Source organism: Salvia miltiorrhiza, chromosome 3, assembly GCF_028751815.1.
Source record: "Salvia miltiorrhiza cultivar Shanhuang (shh) chromosome 3, IMPLAD_Smil_shh, whole genome shotgun sequence".
Taxonomy (NCBI): Eukaryota; Viridiplantae; Streptophyta; class Magnoliopsida; order Lamiales; family Lamiaceae; genus Salvia; species Salvia miltiorrhiza.
The window spans coordinates 21,025,028-21,049,524 of record NC_080389.1 but is presented as its reverse complement, the minus strand read 5'-3'; the positions used below and the strand labels follow the sequence as shown (position 1 = coordinate 21,049,524).

Below are 24,497 nucleotides of genomic sequence, written 5' to 3'. Positions count from 1 at the left end.
GGAATGCATCAAAATTAAGCAAGTAACATTAATGCACAACACGTATAGAAAAGTTCAAAAATTCAAAAATAGCACAGTTCCCAAAGAAAAATTCAAAAATGGCACAGTTCCCAAAAAATATTTGAATAAACCGTCTCCTTCCCCTGCTATTTCCCCTCCCTTCATGCAAGGTGACAGAGGCCACCAAGATCCCGAAAATCCCAGTGGATTGCCGATACAAACAACAAACATACATTTCATCCATTATAAACGCAAAATAAGCCATGTTTAAACATTTATGCACAAATCACTTGATTATTCCACCCCTTTCTACGTATAAACCTCAAATGCGGTAAAGTGTAGCCATAAACGCAGGCTTGGTAACGAAACCCCCCTTCTTCCCTTTGATTTATGCCAGGATGAACAGATCTAAACCAAATATGGACGAGGACACTCAGACACTCTCTCAAATCTCACGCCTTAGCCCACATTTTCCCACAGACGGCGCCAGTTGGTGAAGTCTAACGTTCAAACCTATCTAAACTAGTCGGAAAAGGACGTCAGAATCACCTGTATCGCAGTGTGAGATGGGATTTGCTTGAAAACTTGCAGATGAGATTTCTTAAGGTAAAAATTGCATATCAAATATTGGTTTACAAAGCGTATTTATAGGATTACATTAGGGCGAAGGGTAAAATGGGCTTTTCGTGTTGTTCACGTACTCCACATGCGGCGTACGTGAACATTTCTCTCTCTACTAACAAACTCTCTAACTATTTTGCAGCTTTTTGTTAAACACGTGCTCTTTTCCAGCTCTCATTACTGGTTGTTTTCACTCCTTAAGTCTTCTCCGTATGTCACTTTTAGTGTTGCACTGTCCTCCCTAGTCTGCGCAGATATTTGACGGCGCCGCTATCTCTTATGATATGGCTTTGCTTCTTTCGATCCTAGTGGGCTTGGGGTTTAAGCCAGCTTCTTTCTTAATCTGCGCCGACATTAATCATCGTCGTTGTGTTATTTCGGCGATCGTGTGGTGTATTCACGCTTCTTGGGCCGAGTGTGTCCCGGAGCTAAGTCGGCGCCGCTATCCTTGTTCGGGGTAGGATGGCTGATGGGATCCTTACTCCTCATCAGATGTCACAGCCCAAAACCATTTACTTCCTTTGCAAATTTTATTTAGAAATTATTATATTTTCGAGTTCTTAAAATATATATATCTACAAGTCAAGCTCGTAAATTTATCTAGTGGCGCCCCTAGTTAGATGAATAAATTTTAGATTATTACTTTATAAAAGTTTTAGGCTCAAAGATTGGGCTATGAACAAGTACATACATGAATTCTTTGTTATTGGGCTTTTATTTCTTTATAGATTAATTTCTTTTGGGCCATATTTATTTGGTTGGGCTCGAATAATATATAAGCCCATTAGCTTTTAAGTTATCAGCATTCATTTATTATCACTGTGTCGAAAATTTGACAGCTTCTTTATTAAAATTGCTGAGACAGCACCGTGTTTTTTCCTCAACCATAACTTTGATTTTTCATCTTCAGTTATATTTTAAATTCTCAATCTTGAGAAGTAAGCATGATTTTCCAGCCACATTTTTATTCTTGCCAGCCACGTTTAAGCTTCCTCCACAGCCATTCAAATCATCTTAATTTTGTACACCACAAATTCATTCTTATGCAGCACGAATTCAACCCGGTATATAAATCTCTTTACTTCACTGCATTTACCCAACAAATCCAACAAAAAGATTCAGTCTTATATAATTCATCCTGTTTCTTCCTACCTACTGCAGAAATGTCAATCGGTAATTTTAGTTATTTTGTAAAGCTATGAAATTTTATTCACAATTTTCTTCATTATTTTCATATCTGCATCAAAAATCAAAAACACCCACAAATTCTATTTTCCTTTTCTTTACACTGCATAAATGAATCATTTTATCTGTATTTCATAAGAAAAACCAAATTGAACGAATCTCAAAAGAAAATAGAAGTAGTGAAAGAGGGATGGTGGCTTAGGAACAGGGGGAAGGGGTGGTTGGACAGCACCGCCGTGCGCTGCATGCGCCAAGGCGGCAGCGGAGAGAAGCTGGGGTGGCGACCGGTGGTGGAGAAGAAGCATGGCAGCAGCAGCGCCGAATGGAGACGGAGGGAAGCGGCCTGACCAACCGCTGCTCTCTGTCGTGGGACGGCGAGGGTGGCCGCGCTGTCGGCTGAAGAGAGAAAGGTGAGGGCGGTGTTGGGCAGGAGCAGGCGACGGCTGGCGAAGGATGAGGCCGGAGGAGGAGTCAGCCACGGCTTGGAGCGGCGAGGAGAAGGGCAGAAAGGGGGAGAGAAGTTGATGGAGAGAGAGAGAGAGGTTCAGGAGAGGACAGGGGGAGGCAGAGTCGCCGGCCTCCGGCGGCGGCGTGTCGTCTGGTGGCGGCGGCAGAAGGCCGAGAAGGGAGAGAGGTGAGGGGAGAGCGGCTGAGAGAGAGGGAGTGAAGAGGCTGCGTGAGTTTGTGAAGTGAGGTGTGTGTGTGAGGGTTTTAAATTAGAGTGAAGAGAAGAAAATGGGTATTGGGCTTAAAGCATGGGCTTACGTTACTTAAATGATTGGACTCTTTTTAAATATCATATGGACTTCATATTTTAAATTTTCATTATTACATTGGACCTGATTTTATTAAAACCCAACTCAAAAGAAGCATGCATTTTTATTATTCATTAGACCAATTATTTTCAAATGATTTTATGATAATAAATTCTTAAGATTTAAACTATTATTATTATTATTATTATTTTTAAAGTTCAATTAGGCCCTTATATGTTATTATTTGAATTTATCTGACTAGGTGCGGCACGACTAGGACATGGATTTTACTTTGAATTATCAGAATTAACTTTCAAGTTCAAGTTCAAGTTCAAAATTCAGGTGTGGGATTTATTTCAGTACATGATGTGGTTAATCTTTGTCCATTTTAATATTATGTGTTTACCATATATGAGTTGCATTAAATTATTTCGCTAGGGGTCCGCTCAATGGGTCCAGGACATTAAAGTCCTTGGTATGCCACAATGCGATTTCATGTTAAAGTTATGGTTGCAACCAGTCGCCAGGGGCCGGCTCAATCGGTCCAGGACGGAAAGGTCCTTGGTATGCCACCGTGCGACTTTCAGTTACGAATGTATTAATCATATGTGATTCTCATTTTATTAACGTGGACAATGATTGCATGTTTCCCACACTGAGTGTACCCTGTATGCTCATCCCATACTTAACATTTTCAGGTTTTTAAAGGCCGGAGGCGCGTGGAAGGTCGAATGGCGAATCAAATATTTTGAATTTAGCATTACCTAAAAATGTTATTTTGAGTAAAGTATGTTTAAATAAAAATTTATTTCCTGATTTTCTCATTAAATATTTATTTATATTCATAGTTTTTCCGCGTGCGTTTTCACTTAAAATTAAAATGGATTTGGGTGTCACAAAAGAACCACTAAATAAAAGAAGAATAGAGAACTATTTTCAGCCATTCGATCGTCACGATCTACGGTGGATGCATCATCTTGTTGGATGAATGCAGATCCTGGGTTCAAATCCTGAAGGGAGCAATTTTTTTTATTTTTTTGAGTGCATTAATTTTAACAGCGAATGCATTAATTTTTACAGTTGATGCATTAGATTTGATGGTTCTCACGTTCTCACAAATAATGTAGTTCTCTCTAGAACCACACCCTATATTTAAAGAAGCGAGAACAATCTAATCCATTGATCATGATCCATCAAACGGTCAAGAATTAAGAATAAATCTCGTGTCCAGATTTTGATGAATATATTAATAATTGTGATGAACATGTCAGTAATTTTTTATGAATGGACGTATTTGTTGAAAAGATGTATTTGTTTATAATTTCGCACTCCAAGATTCGATCCTCAATTGTTCAATAAAATTATTTCTATGTCCATAAAAAATTATTGACATGTTCAACGTTCCTAACTTTCAGTAAAAAAAAAATCTCTTTTACTTGTTTTCGTCTTTAGACGAGTACTCTTTTTCCCTTTTTAAGGTTTTTCCGATTGGGTTTTCCTTAAAGATCGGTTTCAATGAGGCTCGGCCCTTAGTTTGCTTTTTTTGTGCTTTCAAGGGTTTTTTAGGCTTTTCTTCTTTTTTTTCTAATAAAATCGCAATTTAATAATAACATTTAAAAAAAATTAATTTCTCCATAGAACATAACCCTATATATATATATATAGCATACTTAATGAACAAAAAATAACCTGTTAGTGTTGTATGTTGCGTCGAAAGACACAGCCTCCCCAAACATCTTGTAGTTCATCACTGATGATTTGTCAGTCCATATCAAACGCTTGAGCTGGTTCTCCCCATCAATGTCATAGAAATATTGGAAACCATCACATGCGTCTTTTTTGTTCTTGAATGTATCTAACACCATATGAGCATCGGACCCATTAACAGAGACCCTCAAGTCTCTACGCCAGTTTTTGAAATCCAAACTTGTGCAGCCAACTTTATCATAAGTGCCAACAATTTCCTTGTATATGCGAAAAGTACGCATAGGACCTACACTTGCTTTTATCCCAGATATAAGAAACATTTCATGAATCTTACTAACTTTTCTCTTGTTCTTCATAAAGGGACGGCTTGCAGCAGAAACCATATTATGATTATGGCCTTCATTGAATAAGCGTACCCTGTAAACTCCCCCCGTATGAATCCTAAAAATAATTCGGGCCCTGCACTTTACTCGACAGGAGGTAGTCTTTCTTTTTTTAGAAGATGAGTCATCTGCCTTACCCCAGAAACCTTCTCTGTTACAAACAAGGTAACGATCAATAATCGTACCATTAGGACGGTCCCTCTCAATCGTACTTTTGCGAGAGATGAAACCACACAGATCTGCATAATCCTCATAAAACTTGTATCCATCTTCTATCTTCGCAAACAATTGCCCAACATAAGGTTTAAATTTGTCATCACATTGTGGATAAACCAACTCATCATCCTCGTACTCCTCTACTGTCAAAATAATATATATGAATTCAAGACGTTCTAATAAAAGGATTTAATCAAGTAAATGTTTGCATAAGAATGTGGACGTAAATTGGGGTAAAACATTTAGTACTCTGTAAACATAATTATCAATGAACAAGACTTCGGTATAAAATTATGAATAACCGATTCCAATTACATACCTGACATGTTGTAAACTGAAACTCTGTGTGAAAATAGTCAACTATGAATCTCAGATGAAGTGTGTGACCAAAGCTGCAAAATAACAGAGAAGATATACAGCATCGGATGTTTGTTGATAACTCATGGAAAAAAGTTTATTAAAAATGGGAAATATGCGAAATTAATGATACGCATAGAATTACCAAGATATGTGTATCTTAAATATGGTATAGATGGTTACTTAAATAATAATAGATTACAATTGTAACCTTTGACCATTTTGTAGGAGCCAAAAAATAGGATTAATGTGAGTCGTAGGATTGCTTAAAATCAGTGACCACGATTCCATCTTAATTCTCACAATATATAGCCTTCTCAATAGATCCCTTCCCTATATATATATATCCCTATATATATATATATATATATATATATATATATATATATAGGGTGGGGTTAAAATAGAAACCCCCCTTAAGATGAAAACTAGGAACCTAATCTAAACCATTGATTTTAGTAAAATAAAGGGGTGAGATTAAATTAGAGATGCACATTTTAATATATAATGTAAATGTAATTTTAATTAAAAGGGTAGAAATGTAAAGAAGGAAAATAAAAATTTACACGGTATTGAGAAATTTCAGTTTCATTTACAATTTCACTTTTACGGTGCATCTAGGGCTTGAAGAACCGCCGCCTTCTCTGCAGTTGAAGAACCACTGTTCTGCACGCCGGCGACGAAGCAGCAAATGAACGATTTGCAATTGAGTAACCGCCGCCTTCTATGCAGTTGAGGAACCGCAGCCTTCTATGCAGTTGAAGAACCACCGTTCTGCACGCTGGCGACAAAGCAACAAACGGACGATTTGTAGGCCGACGCGAAGCAGTTGAGGAACCACCGATCTTCTTGGAATTCGGCAACAGCGGCGACGGTAAAAATTTAACTTAGTATTCCTTCCGTGCAACCATTCGAAAATGAGATTCATATGTAAATTTGTCGATTTCACCTAGGGCTTGAAACTATAGAGTAGCCGATTTGAAGAAAATTGAACGGAGTCGGAGGAGAAATAGAAGATGGGGCCGATCTGTGCAATAACCGGTCCGTGCATCTGAAAAAAAAGGTGTCTTGGTTGCGGGATTTTTGGCCGGCGGTTGTGTGCTCCGATCTGTGCATTCCCGCAGGTCTGTGGAAGTCAACGGCCAACTCGACATCGCCGGAGAGATTACTGAAGTATGTGAAAATCTTGCTTAAAATGTGCTAAAAATTCGCTTATTCCATTCTTTGATTAAGAGCTGTGCATCTATGCAATTTAAACCATGAATATATGCATGATGGTATTCAGATTTGGCACTAAAGGGCTTGCAATTACGTTTGTATCATCGGCATCAGATTCTGATGTTCTGAATCAGGTATAAAATACCACCATGTTGTTCTCTATTTTCCATGGGCTCCTAGAGTTTTCTGGGTTTACAATGTGCCCTTTTCCTGGAACAGGTTCAAGAGAGGTTTGAAGTTGATATAAAGGAGCTACTTGAACAAATTGATACTGCTACATACAATATGCTTTTGTCTTGTTTTACTCTTTATATTTGAAACTGCAATCTTCAATAAAGTAGAGTAAAGTCAACTTCATAAGCTATTTTTTTTGCTGTCTTGCTGTGCATTCTGTTTTAATGTATATTAATTATATTATGATTAAATGCAATATTTTCACTAGCTGGATTGGTGAAAAAAAAAATCGATCATTAGTTGATGCGATGTTAAACTCTTTGAACAAATGCTACATGAGTTTGTGACTTTGAAGTTATTTTTATATTATTTTCTAGCTGGTGAATGAAGATATTAGATCGAAATTGCTTTATTCTTAAAAATGTGCATCTATGCTCTTGCAAATATGCATCTATGCAATTCACTAAAGTTCATTCGCTGCATGATTTGATTCGAAGCTGTGCATCTATGCAATTAATTAAAGTTAAATTATTACAAAATTAAGAAGTTTCAAACTTCTATAATACAAGTTTCAAACTTCTATAATAATTAATTTAACTTTAATTAATTCGGTAGAAATCTATACAATTTTTTATCTATGATTCGGTAGAATTCTATACAATTTTAAAAAATATCTGAGCAATTATATGCAATACAATCTGTGCAACATCATCAGAAATCTAAGCAATTGTAAAACATATATTTACAATTATATGCAATACAATGCAACAAATTTACAGAAACAAATTCAAAGTTAAATACAATGATTCATGCAAATTCAAACTCAAATATGCAACACACTATTTTATCTATGCAACAAAAAAATAAATAAAAAAAATGAACATTTAAAATACTAACTATGCAATTAAATTTAATACTTATTTACGTATACAATCTTTATTAGAAAACTGTTTCAATCACAAAATTTTAAAACAAAATAATTAAATCTAATACACGTATACGAATGCAATTAAAAACCCAATTATTTCAATCAAAACCCTTTATTTCAATAATTCAATAAAAATGTATATGCAATAAATTATTTGATGAATGCAACAAATCATTTAACTATGCAATTGACAATTGGAATACAAACTTTACATCAAACATGAAAAGGTCGAAGTTTTACTACTAAATTATATAAATTCACATTTAAAAAGGGAAAAAAGAATAAGAAAAAGAAGGGAAAAAAATGAAATTAAAACAAAACATCTATCATTAATTAAGAAAACCTTAAAAGACAAATATAACCTTCTCCTAATTAAAAACCAAAAAAAACGGCAAAGTCAAACAAATTCCATCATTTTAGGCGCATTATTAATCAAATTAATTCTAACCACTAGATCTTCAAATTTAAAGGCTAAGATTAGGTTCCTAGTTCTCATTTTAAAAAAGGTTTTTATTAGAACATGTTCCTATATATATATATATATATATATATATATATATATATATATATATATATATAGGGTGTGGTTCTAGAGAGAACTACATTATTTGTGAGAAGTGAGAACGGGAGAACCATCAAATTTAATGCATTCGCTGTAAAAATTAATGCATTCGCTGTTAAAATTAATGCACTAAAAAAATAAAAATAAAATGCTCCCTTCAGGATTCGAACCCAGGATCTGCATTCATCCAACAAGATGATGCATCCACCGTAGATCTTGATGATCGAAAGGCTGAAAATGGTTCTCCGGTCTTCTTTTATTTATGGTTCTTTCTTGAACCTCTCCCTATATATATATATAATATGACATGTATTCTATTTTGGAGTGTTCCACTATAAGTTACTTATTTTTATAAATGAGAAATTTTAACCCTTACAAAAATGTAGGCTTTACTATTTTCTACTAATTTACATATATATATTTTTTTAATTCAGTGTCAAAATTTTTTGAGCCACTTATAATAAGATGAAGGGAGTAACTGTGTAAGGATTAAAATCAGCAAAGCAAGCTTTACATAAGTAGACGTTAAAAGGATAGTTGCCCGATCAAGGACGGACACATATATATTCGTTACTAGACTAGTTTTATTTTAGTTGTTACACACTAAGATAAATTAGCTAGGGGTGATTAGAAGTGCCCAACTCTTTGAATGCAAATTATATATTTAATTTTTCTTATTTAAAAAAAAAATGTTTATCTGATTACTTCTAGAACTGCTTTTATTTTTTGGAAAAAAAAATCCTTTCTAAAAAGAGCACCATTCCAGTCCTTTCTTCCTTCAACTCCGTCTTCTTCATATATAAACATATTCATTCTTAAATAAATAAAAAAAATTGTTAAAAATATAGGACTATATAATATTTCAAGGTTGAGTTTACATTCGGCAAGACCAATAATTGATTATAGTACTGATTATGCAAAAAAGAATAAAAAATCATCCAAAATATTTATAATTAAATAAGCTTTTTCAGTTTTAATTTAAACAATTTCTCAGCTAAATGATGCAAATCTAGATTTGGATCAAACAATTTATAAGAATACTTTTGTTTATTAAAATTTTAGCTCCTTTCCTCACAAACTATTACATAACTTGAGTGTATATTTATATTTAATTATTACTAAAAATTTAGTAAAAGTAATGTACGTAATTTACACTAACTATTAGAATTTGTTTGAAATATATTCTTAGTCTTTGAAAAAGGGACGAAATAAGAAATTACTTTTCAAATAATAGAACTATGATTAATCATCAAATTAATATAAATATCCTTACAAATAAAATAGGAGTATGAAACTAAGAATCAATCGAAAATAAAAAAAGAGAAACAAAGGAAAGAACTCGCGGCAGAAACACACACTCTAATTTTTCTCTATAGTTTTTCACTCAACTTCAACTACAAGTTACAAAAATAAATTTTGTAGTCAAGTCAAAAAAATAAATTCTGTGGAAGCCCACACCCAGTGATGGAGCCAGACATTTCATCATATTTGCATGAGAATATCCGGTATAATAAATGAAAAGGCTATATCACATAATCCTCTTTTGGTAACCGATTGGTACATTAGCATATGAATAAGGCAAGCTCCCATTCCACCATGCATCATGTAAAAAGCACTTCTACTTATACAAAGTGATTTCTTCTTTTCTCGCATTTTTTTAGGTATGCAGAAGCAATCACGATTCATTTCTGTCTTGTTTTGTGAAATAGTTATTTTCATTGAAATAATTGTTTCTACGAAGGAAAGAGAGTTACATGCACGTTAATATACCCACCTTTCATATAATAATTACTCCATCCCAATATTCATGATTGGCTTCTTTCGAACACGAGTATTTAGGAAACTAAAATTAAGAGGTAAATTGTGTGTCCCACGTATTTAATGTTGTTTTTAATTAAGAGGCACCGTCCTGCTCTCTCCCCCTCCTCCTAATCTCCTCTCAGAGACCCTAGCCCCCAAATTCCTAACCCTTCTCCTTTATGAATATTGATGAAAATAAAATGAAGGAAAGTCTTGAGCTTTGTTTTTGATGTGGAACTTGCTATGTCGAGTCGGGGTGGAGAAAGGGTTGGTGTTGGGGCGTCGTGCGTGAAATCAGATATGAGAGGACGACGACGGGGAGGCGACAGTAGTGGTGGCTTTGCGACGAAAAATGATGCTCTAGAGACTGAATTTTCCATCGTTAATTGCGATTTTTTTTTGGTAGTATTCACACTTTGATAAATATGACTCAAAATCATAAACTAGGACACCGGCTAGAAATACAAACTAGTCTTCTATTCTTGAAAGGAATTTGTAAAATTTGTGGTCTAATCAAAAGGCTTTTCGTTTTAGATCAATGATAATAAAAATAATTCATAATTTTTCCTATGTAGAGAATAACAAAGTTTAAATGAGCATTTGTAATATGAATTTTGAAGGACAACTATTATAATTTATAAATTGATCAACTGCTTTTTATTTTTAAAGTCTCTCGTGACTATTCCTACCATGCATTCTCTGTACATATAATAATCATTCTTTAATAGCAATTTCATATTTAGTATGAATATGACTGATACCTATATTGTGCAGAGGATTAATAATCTCTATTCTATCACAAAGTAATCAAGCCCATCCCTCTTATTAATAGTAATGAAAATTGACGTTTAATTAAATGAGTTCAATTCCCATCCAATAAATAACTCCCCTTTTACCCACCATACTTCACTCTTGCACAAAAATCGTATCCTTTGGTAGCTAAAATTTTCTCTCAGCTGAAACTTACTTTTCTACTTTAAGTCTTCTCTCCAGAAAAACAGCAACGCAGAAGATTCAACTCCTCAAGGTTTTGCCTCTAATTCATTCAAGATGTATATCTATGCCTAAGTTATTAATTTTGAGCTCTAACTTTGAGTTTGATTAATTATTTTAAAAAATTAATTGCCTACGAAGTATTGCTCTCTCTCTCTCTCTCTCTCTCTCTCTCTCGGTCCTAGTCATGGCAGCTCAGGGTTTTGTGTTTTGCGCTCTTCTTCTGCTAATTGCTCACCATGTCGGAGCCGATGAAGTCCCTTTCACTGAGGTCGTCAACGCCTACCAGAGGAATGCAGGTGCAATTCAAATATTTTCTAACCAATATATAATGTTACATTTTTCTTATTTGATTAATTTCTCATTTCAACTTATACGAAACTCGTTGCATTGTAGTTTGTTTAGACGGGTCGGCCGCTGGGTACCATCTTGCATCTGGATATGGAGATGGAGCGAAAAACTGGATAGTCTATCTAAAGGTTAATTCATTTTTATTTTTCATCTCTTTAATTTCTTTATAATTTTTAAAATCAATAATACTTTAATTATGTTATATTTTTGCATGTGTTTTAATTTAGGGAGGTGGATGGTGCGAAGACAACCAGGCGTGCCAACGCAACAAAACTACGTCAGTTGGGAGTAGTCGAGGCATAAACTTTGTTAATCTCACTGGAATTCTTAACCAAAGCCCTGATGTAAATCCAGGTACCTAAAAATAATCATGCATGTTGTTAAAATATAGAATGGAAAAGCATAGAGTTGTTAAGTTTTGTTCTTCTTGGGTTAAAAAACATGCATGTTCTTTTTTTTTTAGAATTAAAAAAAGAAAAATGTTTTGTTTCCTCTATATTTTGCTTACACGCTTTGATTAAGCTTTTAGTTAGAAATAGTGTTTATTTTGAATATTTCTTTTTCTTTGGGTTTATTCTTTACAATTTTTTCACATCTTGTAATTTATAAAAAAAAAAAATTCTCGGTTCTTCTTCTGCGTATTGTTCTGTATAATTGGCTCTCTATGTTTCAACACATGTTAAAACATTTTTTTTGGTTCAGCAATATTTGAAGGTGATTTCATGTTGTCAATTTCAGATTTTTATAATTGGAATAGAGTCTACGTTATCTACTGTGACCAAGCGTCATTTCTCGGAGACTCCTCGATTGGTCAAGTAAGTTCTAAAGCATCGATCGAAACTTTCACTCTTTTCTTTTATTTTCTTAAATTGTTACTACACAAAAAATAAAATTGAAGAGTATATTACTGACAATGTATTTGGGTTTGTTTTAATTTAGGGAGTAACGCAACTCGACTTCAGAGGGTCTCGGATTTATGATGCTGTCATAGATGACCTTCTAGCAAAAGGGATGAATTGTGCAGATAATGTACATACTAAATATCATTTTGATCGATGCAATTAATCTCACATATATAGTATATATTAAGTTAATTAATTTCTACTTTGATTATGATTTCTTATAAATATTTGCAGGCTATACTTGCTGGCAGATCGGCCGGAGGTCTAGCGACAATCTTGCATTGTGATGAATTTCGAGCACGTCTGCCAAACGCAAGCAGGGTTAAATGCATTTCAGATGCCGGATTTTTCATTCGAGCTAGCGTATGGTTTTTAACGAAGAGTTAATTATAAGCTGATTTAGTTACTAACATATAACTATATATTGGTGCTGATATATATATTTAACTATCTTTTGTGACAGAAAGGATCTTCCCAATGCCGACTTCAGACAAGGGTTTTATGCATCGATCATCAAGTTCCATGTATAACTTCTATGTAGCATGCATCTACACATTTGATAATTTATTTGATCTTGAAAGCAATTACAAAACTGATGCTTATTGTCTATCGTAGTGCTAAATCCAAAGTTTTAATTAATTAATTTATTTGTTTAGAATTTATCGAGCTTTTTGCCCAGGTCGTGCACTGAGAGGATAGATCCTAATTTGGTAAGTTACGTGATTATTAGTATTTGGTGAAAAAATATTGTAAGCATCATGTATTTTCTTATGGAGTCGCTCTACACGAGCAGGTTCTCCGCTGCTCCGTTTCGTTTCTCTGAATCAGTTGCCCCGTTCCGTTTCTATGAATCAGTTGCCCTAAATCAGTTCTCTGATTATTTTAATTGACGTCGGCCCCTGCTCCGTTCGCCGCGCCGTCAGCCGGAGTCCCCTGCTGCTGTCTGCCGCCGCTTCTCTCCCCTGCCGGATCTCCTCTCTCTCTCTCAAATTTGAAAGGTGCATTCAAAGTTAATTTGTTGATTTTGTTGAATTCTCTGCTAAATTGGATTTTGATGCTTTATGTCCTTTTTCCTCAAAGTTTATGCCAAATTCGAGTTGTCGTTCACCTGCCGGAATCGCCACATTCTGATTCTCCTTTGCTCTCTTGCTTCTCCTTTCCTTCAACAGGTAATCTTGTGAGCTTTTGTGGCAGAATTTGATTGTTATATTTTGTGGATGAGGTTTGTTGCATTTTGAGATTTAATGCAGTAATATTCTTCGCTTGTTTGCTTCTGGCAGAAATTTTCAACAAGGAAGAACTTAATAGCTTGAAAGGTATGAGAAAAGTTATGTTTCATAAATAAAAACAAAAGAGGAATGTTGATGCCCTAAAGTGATAAACTGGCCAGCCCCTACTTAAAATTTTCGCTCTCACTTATATTTCCCTTGCAATGTTATCATCATTTTTTATATATTCAACAAGCCATTTACGTTAATCAATCATAGTTGCAAAACATCAATAGATTGATCATTGGTACAATCATTTATCTGGTAAGGGGTTTCCCATTTCTTTGCAATATTTGCGTGATCCCAGGTACATGATGAGCTTACAGTTGTTATGACTAGTTGATCCTTTGTATCTTTATTTCTTAAAGCCAACTGATTAGTGACTAGTAAATGACTCATTTTGCAGAATTTATGGACTTAATCATCATGTTACTCGATACTTATGTTACTGTAATAAACACAACACAATCATATTGTGGAAATCTTGATTTATGCATGCATATGAGAGTTCTGTACCGTATGTTTTACTTCTTGCATATGTTACATTTTTAGGTTTCATGCCCTTGATTAGTATGTTGTTGTAGTATTCAGGGAAATCCACAAATTTGTGGAAGCCACTCTGCTGAAAAATGTTCTGGATCAAATCTTGCAAGCCCTCTTGCATTCTCAAGGAATCAATCTTCAGGTTTGCTAGTGATTCTCTGTTTGTGAGTGTGTGCGTGGCTGCCCGGGCTCGGTAAGTTGCTATAATCCATACATCTTTTTTTTACTTATTTTTCAGGCAGAACCAATTCGAGGGAAGCTGGGAGATGGTGTCGTGGGGCAGTGAAATGACTAAAAGACTTGATGGGAACTACAGGGGAATCACAGTTCAGAATTGAGCTGGAGATGATCAGTCTAGCAGTCCATCGCAATCTGCTTCGTATAATAGGCTACTGCGCCACCCCAAATGAGAGGTTTCTTGTGTATCCTTATATGTCTAATGGGAGTGTGGCGGCAAGACTTAGAGGTATATAAATTTTTAGCCCTTTTTTAGGTAAAATGCTAATACTTAGTATGATTTGGGCTCTTATGCTGCTTTATTAGTTATAACATGACAGAAGAAAATCATTATCTGTGATCTTTATAGGGCCCATTTCAACTGCAGTGAATCTGTTTCATGATATCAGATTATCTTCTTTAATATGATGTAATGGATTGGTCATGTAAATCAGACTTTTGAGATTTTTAAAGGATCGTATGTAGGATTGTTGTTTGAAACTTGATGTGTTGAAGAATTGTTTATCATTTTTGATACAGGGGAACCGACTCTAGATTGGACGACGAGGAAGAAGATTGCAGTGGGAGCTGCAAGGGGGCTGCTGTATCTCCATGAGCACTGTGATACCAAGATAATCTACAGGAATGTGAAGGCTGCAAACGTGCTGCTAGATGAGCACTATGAGGCCGTTGTGGGTGATTTCGGGCTTGCAAAGCTGCTGGATCATGGCGAATCCCATGTGACTACAACAGTTATGTTGTTTGAATTTATGTTGTGTTGAGTTTGGATTTATGTAGTTACTATGGAGTTAGGATTTATGATACTTGATATTTAACTTAATTTAAATTTGTAGGTATATTGAATTTGGATGTTTATTACATTAAGTATGTTTGAATTTGGATCTTTGTTATAAGTATATTTGAATTTGAATATTTTAGATTGATTTTTACAGGATATTAAATTTTCAAAAAAAAAAAATAATAATAATAATAATAATAATTGTCGACGGATTGTCGACGGAAATGAAAAATTATCAAATTCTCGACGGATTCTCGACGGAATCCACTTTCAGGGTTAAAAACAAATTCTCGACGGAAATTTCCGTCGCGAAATTAACGACGGAATTTTCCGTCGAGAATCCGTCGTAAATCTGTGAAATTCAGCAGAATTTTTCCACGCACTAACGACGGTAAATAAATATTTTCTCGACGAAAATTTCCGTCGTTAATTTCTCGACGGGAATTTCCGTCGAGAATTATTTCCCCACGATTAATTTAGTGACTCTCGTTTTCCGTCGGCAATCCGTCGAGAAAAAAATTAACGACGGCATTTTTAATTTTGCCGACGGAAAATTCCGTCGAGAAATGCGATTTTTTTTGTAGTGTAGTGCTTATGTTGAACAATTTTGCAGTGCCTTTTTCCGGAATACTTTGTTGGGGATGTCCAAACTCCACTATTCCTTTTGAATAGTGCCTTTGATTTCTACCAGGTAACTGTCTTAAAAAAATCCTATATAAAAGAAATTACTTGAGAAGTATATGATCCAAAATTTTGCATTATAAAACTATATATAAATACTTCAAAATTATTGAAGGGTTAATTTGTGTGTTAGTTATCTGTAGATGAAATATTTTTGTGCTCTTTCAGATTCAAAATAATTTGGTGCCTCGAACTTCTCCTGATTGGGAGAAATGGAATAAGGGGTTGCTTGATTTGCATAATAGCCCAGATGCTCAAAAGAAACTTATAAAGGGTAACCAATTCTTATTTTGAGTAAAGTATGCAATCATTATTTAACACTAATTAAATTATTGGATCTTAAAAACAGATTTTGGGATGGCATTCTTGAATGCAATTATGGAACTCCCCGATAATCCATCACGCGGTCTCTTCATATACCCATGCTTTACTCATTCTGTTACCACATCTACAAACGATCAACAATATACGATTGATCCGTTTTGGAACCCTAATTCCACAATCAAATTAGAAAATATGGTGAGTGTTAATTACTTTCATGTTTTTCTATCTTTTTGTGATACAAAATCAAGCTTAATCAACGTTTGTTTGATTTTAATGCATAGATAGAAGCTGATATATCTTTCTTACTTCGAAATAAATCTTTTTCTCTATATAATATTTTTTTGTAGAACATGTTGCAAGCCGTAAGTAATTGGTACTTTGAAGACAGTTCGATCAAGCTCATCGAAAGTTTTGATTTTTTGCAATATTGCTAATTAATAAATTGCAATTTGTATTCATGTATATATGTGTCTTTGTATTATCTATATATGAAAGCTGGGAGTTAATTATTTCGACAATTTCTTGACCAGCAGTCAAAATAAATAGAAATTGAACGATGCATAAAACTTTTGGATAAATTCATAATATTATATTATTATTGATATGACATGGAAGTTGGAACAATAAAAATTGAGTGAATTTTGAAAATAGCCACTTTTATATAGTAAAAATAAATTTTACCCACTAATATAAAAATTTAAAAAAATACCCACATTTACCATTTTACCCCTGCATATGAAATTTTTACAAATACCCACGAATTCACAACCAGTGAATTCACAACCAAAATTTATTTTGGTTGTGAATTCAAGCTTTAAAACTCGAATTCACAACTGAATAACAAGTATTGGTTGTGAATTCAAGTTTTAAAGTTTGAATTCACAACTATAAATAGTGTTAGTTGTGAATTCGCGTGAATTCACAACCAACAAAACAAAACTTGAATTCACAACCAACACTATTTCAAGTTGTGAATTCACAACCAAAAGCCGATAAATCTAGTTGTAAATTTATAAATCTAGTTGTGAATTCAAGAACATTAAGTTGTGAATTTATAAATTTAATTGTGAATTCAAGAACATTATCAACAAAAACTCACCTCTTAACAATTTTTGAAAATTCCTCTAATTTTTACTGATCATTTATGCTCCAATTACAAAAATCCTCAAATACGCAATCCCGATCTTAAAAATTCACTAAATCAGATAAAAAACATTTTCCAAATTTAAATTATTGACCAAATCAATTTAGAAACATCTCAAATTCAATGAACATCTGAATTTCGAAACAATATTTTACTAAGCAATTATTAAACACCAATATTCTAAATTCAATGAACATCTGAATTTCGATGAACATTTGATCTCAAATTTCGATGAACATCTGATCTCACAATCAAATCTCAAATTCAATGAACATCTGAATTTCGAAACAATATTTTACTAAGCAATTATTAAACACCAATCCATCAATTCAAGCAAAAGCTTGAATTGTCGCCGGCCGGATTGAGTAGAAGAGAGAGAGAGATTCGTCAGATCTGGAGGAGAAGAGAGTGAGGGCAGCGGCCGTGACTTGCTGGGGTCGCCGGAGATACAGAGAGGTGGCGGCGGTTGCCGTCGTCGAAAGAGATAGATGGAGATGGGGAAGCTGGTGTAGACTGTGATGAGGGAGAAGAGGAAGGGAGTTGGGAGAGGGGGTGGTCGGTGGCGGTTTTCGCTGCTACCGTCGACTGTTGAATCGTGAAGAAAGGAGGCGAGGGAGATGTCGAGCGGTGGCTGTTGTCGCCGGAGAAGAGGGCGGCGCGGTGATCGGTGATATTGAGAGAGAGAAGGAGAGTTTGAAAATGATGTGGTGAGTAGGGCAGGAGATGACGGGCGGCGGCCGGTTCACTGCTTCGCCGGAGAGAGAGGGACGAACGGATTTTGGTGAGGAGGGAGAGAGAGATCCGATTGAGAGAGACGGAAGAGGAAGTGCAGGTGTGAGCGAGTAAGGAGGGAATTAGAGAGAGAATGGGAGGTTTGCCCATTTATATAGAGGGGCAATTTAGTCATTTAACACAAAAAGTAGGTATTTTTTTATGTTTTTATTTGAGTGTGTAAAATTTATTTTTAATATATAAAAGTGGGCACTCTTATATATTAACACATAAAAATTTGATCAAAAATTGTAATACAATACTACTGTGCCTGGGTTTCCACGAGTTCTAATATGAAACACCAAATGCAAAATTTCTATTTGTCGCTCTCCACTTAGCTATGGGGATGATGGATATAACCCTCATTATTACCAACACTTATTAATACTAGTAGAGGAAACGTGTGCACATATTTGCAGATTATAATGAATTACTTGATATAATATTAGGCTAAAAATTATCTTTATAGACTATTTGTAATCATCATTTTTAATGTAGTACTCAAAATATCGAAGTTTGTTGTATCTTTTTTATTACACTTCTACGTGGCGGAGTCAGAATATATTCTCAATGGGCATTTCGTACAATTGGTTTTTTTTCATTTTTTTAAAAAAAAAAAATAGACAAGTACTCTCTCCGTACTTGATCTCGAATAGCAATATCAAACTTCTTAATTTATTTTATTAACCCCGAATCAAAAATAATTGCATTTTCTTTTAACTCAACTTCTACTTGCGCTCAATAACAAGGACATCGGAAGTAATGGAAGAGTCGAGCCACCTCTACGTGTTCTTTTAAAAAAACGTTTCATCCCCTACAAAAATTCAACTAATTTTAATTATTAATAGTTCATACCATTAACCAATAATTTATATTAATATCAACAATAAAGACAATTTCTATGAGTCTAACCATTTATTAACTAAGCAGAAACAACAACAAAATCAACAACAACAATAATAACAATTAAATAAGCAACACAAAATGGGAAGAAAAGTGCCGTGGATGTTTAAGTGAGATATAATATGCGGCTTTTTCTTGTACTTGAACATGGTATGAAAAAACTCCGTATTACGATCACCATCATGAAGCCACGAAACCCTACTCTTCTGCTGAAGAAAATTGTTTTTTCTAGTAAGGTCGTTGTTAATTTTTGCTTGAGCAGCAACTTCCTCATCAAATAAATCAGAAGTATACCCGTTCACAGCAATCTGGTCCTGAATCTAAAGAAGATGGTTCTGAGTGTCGGCGATCATCGTGTCAACATTGCCGAAGGTCGATTTATTCTAGTCTTTAAGAACGCCACGCAAACGCTTAAGCTTAAACATCACCGTATAAATAGGGCAACGGCTAGAAGTCTCCTCATTCCAAGAATTCTGAATCACCTCGTGAAAAGAGTCATGCAACGTCCACATGTGCAAAAATTTAAAGAACCTCGGACCCTCTTAAAGAGGGAGGCAGCATCTCAGAATAAGCGGAGAGTGGTCAGAAGTAAGCCGACGAATGATCTGAGTATACACAGAACTCCAGTAATCCGCAAAGTCAAGAGAAAATAAAACACGATCCAACTTGGATTCCACATGAGAGGGCATGAATCTCCTCCCCGACCACATGAATTGCAGCCCCACAGTGGGAGAATCAATCAAGCCAGAAGCATCAATAAAATCACAAATTCACGGCACGACGTAGCATTCGGCAGACAGTCACTACTTCTTTCGTGAGCTCCTTTCACTGCATTGAAGTCCCCTGCAATAATAGAATGCCCGTCCATCATACTAAGAAGGTCCACCCAAAGCTGCCTTCTAAGGATATTAGAATTAGCCCCATGAACGATAGCCACACGGAAAGTGTAGCGGGTCCAGACGCAATCCACAATAACAACCTGCTCGGAAGTGAAAATAACATTAGTAGCCACATCAGGATGAGTAAACAACCAGATGTTAGATCTCCTATTAATGCAAGAATTCAGATGACAAGGTATCAGATTTAAAGATCGCCAAAAGCCATTCGGAATCTTATGGAATTTCCTCTTGGGCTCAAGAATACCCACGATCATGGGGGAAAAGGAACGACAATGTTCCTTGAGAATTAGTTTAGACTCCTCCGAGAGACCTCGGGCATTCCAAACTAATAAATTCATGGAAACTAAAGGCAGTTTGTCGGAGTTTCCCCCGATTCCATCTCTGCAGCCCAACTCCGAGCCGCAATATTATCCATGGATCGTGCACTGGGAGAGGTAGAGTTCTCCACTGTGTAATTTCGAGGTTGCTGACCTTCAGCGATAGTTGTGCTCATTCTCTTGTGGATATAATCTTCCGAAGCGGAATTAGACTTCTGATAACACTCATGTTTCCATGATTTTTAATGTTCATATCATGATAATTTTATAAGGAATTGAGTGTTGGATGATTGTTTTGTGCTTTTATTGCTTTATCTTGTAAACTATGTTACTTGCTCGAACTTTGATGGATTTTACAGGATTTTTGAGATGGAATTTGGAAACGTTTTCATAAATAGAAGTTGTAGTTCGTCTCAAGAGGAGTTCGTGAGCGTAAACGGATCATAAATCGGAGTTCGGACGAGAAAGTTATGGCCAAAACAAGAAAGTCGCGCGCAGCAGTGAATAGTGTCCGACGGGAATTTCCGAATTTTCGGGAATTTTCGGATTTTATCAGTATTTTCGAGTTTTACACTGTATTTATCTCCTGTGCCTATATATAGGTCCTTTTCCTGACCTAATAGATACATCTCTTTACCTATTTTCTCCATCTTTTCAGTTTTATACTTAGACTTTTATTGTTTTCAAAGATTAGCTTTATTTTCCTACAAGATTCAAGCTGTCATTCAACATCCTTCTGGGTTTTATCTATTTTTGTTAAGTGTGTTGATACAACAATTGATCTCAGCCGTTCATTGTGAGGTTAAGATCAATGCTTACGTGGAGCCTGTCTACTGGATCATTAGCTGCATATAAAATGTGTTAGTTATGTAGTTAGTTACTTAGAGTAATCTGGGGATTAGAGTGAAATCTGTAACAACTTGTGTGCTGCGTGGGGAGAGTTATTTTGTGAGTTGGGGGTAGTATTTCCTCTCATCTTAGATCTTGAATTCTCTAGTATTGGTGTACTCTGATTCTTGTGAAAAAATAATAAACATCTCTCGTTGACCCTCCCGTGGATGTACAATCGGAAACGATTGGAACCACGTAAATCTCTTTGCCTTGTGTTCATTCAAAGTTGATTTCAATTTTCTATCTTGTGAGTTTTTGCTTGCCGCGATCTGAGTTCGTTTATCAGCGTGTGAATCAGAGCTAAGTGATAGAGTTCTTGATTCACATTTGGCGCCGTCTATGGGAATCGAAAGGATTCACGGCGAACAAGAATCTGAATTGCGATCAGTGGAATTGCAGTCAGATCTGGATCTGTGAAATTGCGGCGAAGTATTGCAGAAACTATCTACAATGTCGACGATGAGATTTGAAACGGAGAAGTTCAATGGAAAAAATGATTTTGCTATATGGCAAATTAAAATACGAGCGTTGTTGGTTCAACAAGGACTCGCGAGCTTTCTTAAAGAACCAACGAAGGCTGATGTGGCTGATGAGAAGAAGGTGGAGTTACAGGAGAAAGCTCACAGCGCCATAATCTTGAACCTGAGCGACAAAGTTCTTCGCGAGGTATCAAAGGAGAAGACTGCTGCTGGCGTTTGGAGCAAACTCGAAAGTTTATACATGGAGAAATCATTGGCGAATAGGCTCTATACAAAGCAGAGGCTGTACTCTTTCAAAATCACTGATGATAAGAGCATACTTGAGCAGCTTGATGATTTTAATAAAGCCGTGGATGATCTGGAGAATATTGAGGTTGTTCTTGATGATGAGGACAAGGCCATAGTGCTGCTGAATGCACTCCCAAAATCATATGAGAACATGAAGGATGCAATGCTATACGGCCGAGAGAGAACTATCACCTTTGAAGAAGTTGAATCTGCAATCAAAGCCAAGGAGTTACAAAAGGCATCTGGATCAAAATCTGAAGTGCCATCTGAGAGTCTCAATATTAAAGGAAAATCCAAAAAGGATAAGAAGTCCAAGAAGCCATATGATAATACCAAGAAAGGTTATAAGAAACCTAAGAAGGGTGATGAAGACAAACAGGAGAGAAAGTGCTTCTTCTGCAGCAAACCAGGCCACATACTCAAGAATTGCTATTCTTGGAAAAAGAAGCAGGCTGAGCAACAAAAGGAAATCAACACTGCTGATGTGATAGAAGGTTGTGAAAAGGTAGAAATACTCAACATATCCAGTACCAACATAGGTGAAGAATGGATTATGGACAGTGGTTGTACATTCCATATGTGTCACATAAAGGAATGGTTTAGTGACATAGAGTATGGGAACAAAGGATCAGTGATGCTGGGAAATTATGAGTCATGTCCAGTAAAAGGCATTGGGAGCATCACAGTAAAGAACCATGAAGGACAGCTAAAAGTACTGCAGGAGGTCAGGTGTATCCCTAAACTAAGAAGAAACCTAATATCTTTAGGGATGTTAGAAAAAAAGGGGTTTTAATTTTTTGTCAAATGATGGTTATTTACTTGTGATGAAAGAGAATATTGCTGTATTTAAAGGCATTAGAAATAACAGCCTGTATCACTTGATTGGTTCTACTGTTGTTGGTAATGTTGAGGTCAATACTGCTTGTGAAACTGAATTGTGGCATAGGAGATTAGCACATGTAGGTGAAAAGGGAATCAAAGAGCTAAAAAGGCAAAATCTGCTCAAGATTGCTACTACTGTTAAGCTAAAAACATGTGAAGATTGTATTCTAGGAAAGAGTAAGAAAATTCCTTTCCACACTGGTAAAAGGTTATCTAAAAGGCCTTTAGAATACATTCATAGTGATCTATGGGGACCGGCAAGAGTAAATACACCTAGTGGAGGAAGATATTACTTGTCCTTTATAGATGATTATTGCAGAAAGCTTTGGGTCTACATTCTAAAACATAAATCAGACACTTTCTCCAAGTTTGAAGAATGGCATGCTGAGGTTGAGAATGAGACTGGTCTTAAGGTGAAATTTCTCAGAACAGATAATGGGCTTGAATTTCTGTCAGAGGAGTTTGAAGCTTTCTGCAAAAGAAGAGGAATTCAAAGACATAGAACTGTTCCAGCAAATCCTCAACAAAATGGTGTAGTTGAGAGAATGAACATGACAATTTTAGAAAGGGTGAGGTGTATGCTCACCAGTTCAGGGCTACCGGCAAAGTTTTGGGGAGAAGCAGTGCATACAGCCTGCTATCTTATCAACAAATGTCCATCAGCAGCTTTAGACTTTAAGGTTCCAGAAGAGGTATGGAGTGGAAGAGCTTGCAACTATGAATACTTGAGAGTATTTGGTTGTCAGGCCTTTGCTCACATCAGACAAGATAAACTACAACCAAGGGCTTTGAAGTGTATAATGATTGGATATCCCAAAGGAGTGAAAGGTTACAAGCTCTGGTGTATGGAGCCAGGTAATCACAAGTGCATCATCAGCAGGGATGTGACATTCATTGAAGATAAAATGCCTTACATGGAGAATGTGAATCAAGGAAATAAGTCTAAAGAGGAAACTCAGTTTGAGGTGGAGTTACCTGTAGAAAATCAGACTATTCATCAACAAAATAATGAAAAGGTCAGTTCCTCTGATGAAGAGCTGGATACAGGTAATAGGGAATCAACTGATGATCTAAATGATTACCAGTTGGCAAGAGATAGGATCAGGAGAGAAACACATGCACCAGACAGATATGGTCATGCTGATTTGATCTCATATGCACTGAACATAGCTGAGGAAATTAGCTATGAAGAACCAAAATCTTATAAAGAGGCTGTAAGCTGTAGTGAGAAGGATCACTGGATAAGGGCCATGGAAGATGAGCTGGATTCCTTGTTAAAGAACAGAACTTGGGTTTTGGTTGATAAACTTAAAGGAAAGAAGTGTATTGGCTGTAAATGGGTGTACAAAAAGAAGGTGGAGCTGATTGAAGGAAAAGAAAAAATAAGATACAAGGCAAGGCTTGTAGCAAAAGGTTTCACACAAAGGGAGGGAATTGATTTTAATGAGGTTTTTTCTCCAGTTGTGAAACATACTTCAATTAGGATTCTGCTATCTATTGTCACTCAATTGAATTTGGAATTAGAACAATTGGATGTAAAGACTGCTTTTCTAAATGGTGATTTAGAGGAGAGCATTTACATGATACAACCAGAAGGTTTTACTGTGAATGGTGATGACCAGAAAGTATGTTTGCTAAAGAAGTCAATATATGGGCTTAAACAAAGTTCAAGGCAGTGGTATTTGAAGTTTGATGAGCATATGTTGGCCATGGGTTTCAGAAGATCATTATTTGACAGCTGTGTTTACTTCTGATCTTCACAGAATAAGGTGGTTACTTATCTTCTACTGTATGTAGATGATATGCTTTTAGCAAGCAATAGCAAGCAAGAAGTGAAACAAGTAAAATTGGATTTACAATCATGTTTTGAGATGAAGGATCTGGGGCAGGTCGGCAGAATATTAGGAATGGATATCTCAAGGAATAGAGATTATGGCAAA

The 24,497-nt window shown here is 35.6% G+C and overlaps 2 protein-coding genes and 1 long non-coding RNA gene across 9 annotated transcripts in view; all 3 read left to right on the top strand.

The window, feature by feature from the left end:
* Nucleotides 1–5,817: 5,817 nt before the first annotated feature.
* Nucleotides 5,818–6,795, top strand: LOC131018084 (uncharacterized). The gene is made up of 4 exons (XR_009100019.1): nucleotides 5,818–6,098; nucleotides 6,178–6,397; nucleotides 6,510–6,576; nucleotides 6,662–6,795. It is a non-coding gene; the product is annotated as an uncharacterized LOC131018084 (long non-coding RNA).
* Nucleotides 6,796–10,763: 3,968 nt separating this feature from the next.
* The window catches only part of LOC131018076 (pectin acetylesterase 7-like), an 85,576-nt gene continuing 71,842 nt past the window's right edge, over nucleotides 10,764–24,497 (top strand). Inside the window, exons 1-12 of one of the 5 annotated variants that reach the window (XM_057946805.1) lie at nucleotides 10,764–11,198; nucleotides 11,296–11,378; nucleotides 11,478–11,604; nucleotides 11,989–12,065; nucleotides 12,190–12,279; nucleotides 12,387–12,515; nucleotides 12,620–12,676; nucleotides 12,809–12,862; nucleotides 15,592–15,669; nucleotides 15,828–15,933; nucleotides 16,009–16,178; nucleotides 16,331–16,449. In XM_057946805.1, the coding sequence (XP_057802788.1) occupies nucleotides 11,087–11,198; nucleotides 11,296–11,378; nucleotides 11,478–11,604; nucleotides 11,989–12,065; nucleotides 12,190–12,279; nucleotides 12,387–12,515; nucleotides 12,620–12,676; nucleotides 12,809–12,862; nucleotides 15,592–15,669; nucleotides 15,828–15,933; nucleotides 16,009–16,178; nucleotides 16,331–16,417 (1,170 nt within the window). In that variant the 5' untranslated portion in view covers nucleotides 10,764–11,086 and the 3' untranslated portion in view covers nucleotides 16,418–16,449. Of the gene's footprint in view, nucleotides 11,199–11,295; nucleotides 11,379–11,477; nucleotides 11,605–11,988; nucleotides 12,066–12,189; nucleotides 12,280–12,386; nucleotides 12,516–12,615; nucleotides 12,677–12,808; nucleotides 12,863–15,591; nucleotides 15,670–15,827; nucleotides 15,934–16,008; nucleotides 16,179–16,330; nucleotides 16,450–24,497 lie in introns of those variants that run through there. The other 4 variants (XM_057946804.1, XM_057946802.1, XM_057946803.1 and 1 more) reach the window with 4 other exon arrangements.
* Nucleotides 12,908–15,077, top strand: LOC131018080 (probable LRR receptor-like serine/threonine-protein kinase At2g23950). Of its 3 annotated transcripts, XR_009100015.1 has the most exons (6): nucleotides 12,908–13,150; nucleotides 13,233–13,321; nucleotides 13,433–13,468; nucleotides 14,005–14,105; nucleotides 14,202–14,429; nucleotides 14,720–15,077. XR_009100015.1 is itself a non-coding variant. In XM_057946810.1 (5 exons), exons 1-4 carry the CDS (start codon nucleotides 13,207–13,209, stop codon nucleotides 14,247–14,249), a joined length of 300 nt encoding a protein of 99 aa, XP_057802793.1. In that variant the 5' UTR covers nucleotides 13,157–13,206; the 3' UTR covers nucleotides 14,250–14,429; nucleotides 14,720–15,077. The 3 variants fall into 3 exon arrangements, 2 of the variants coding, with proteins under 2 accessions (XP_057802793.1, XP_057802792.1); XM_057946810.1 differs by lacking the exon at nucleotides 12,908–13,150 and having other exon boundaries at nucleotides 13,157–13,321; XM_057946809.1 differs by lacking the exons at nucleotides 12,908–13,150; nucleotides 13,433–13,468 and having other exon boundaries at nucleotides 13,166–13,321.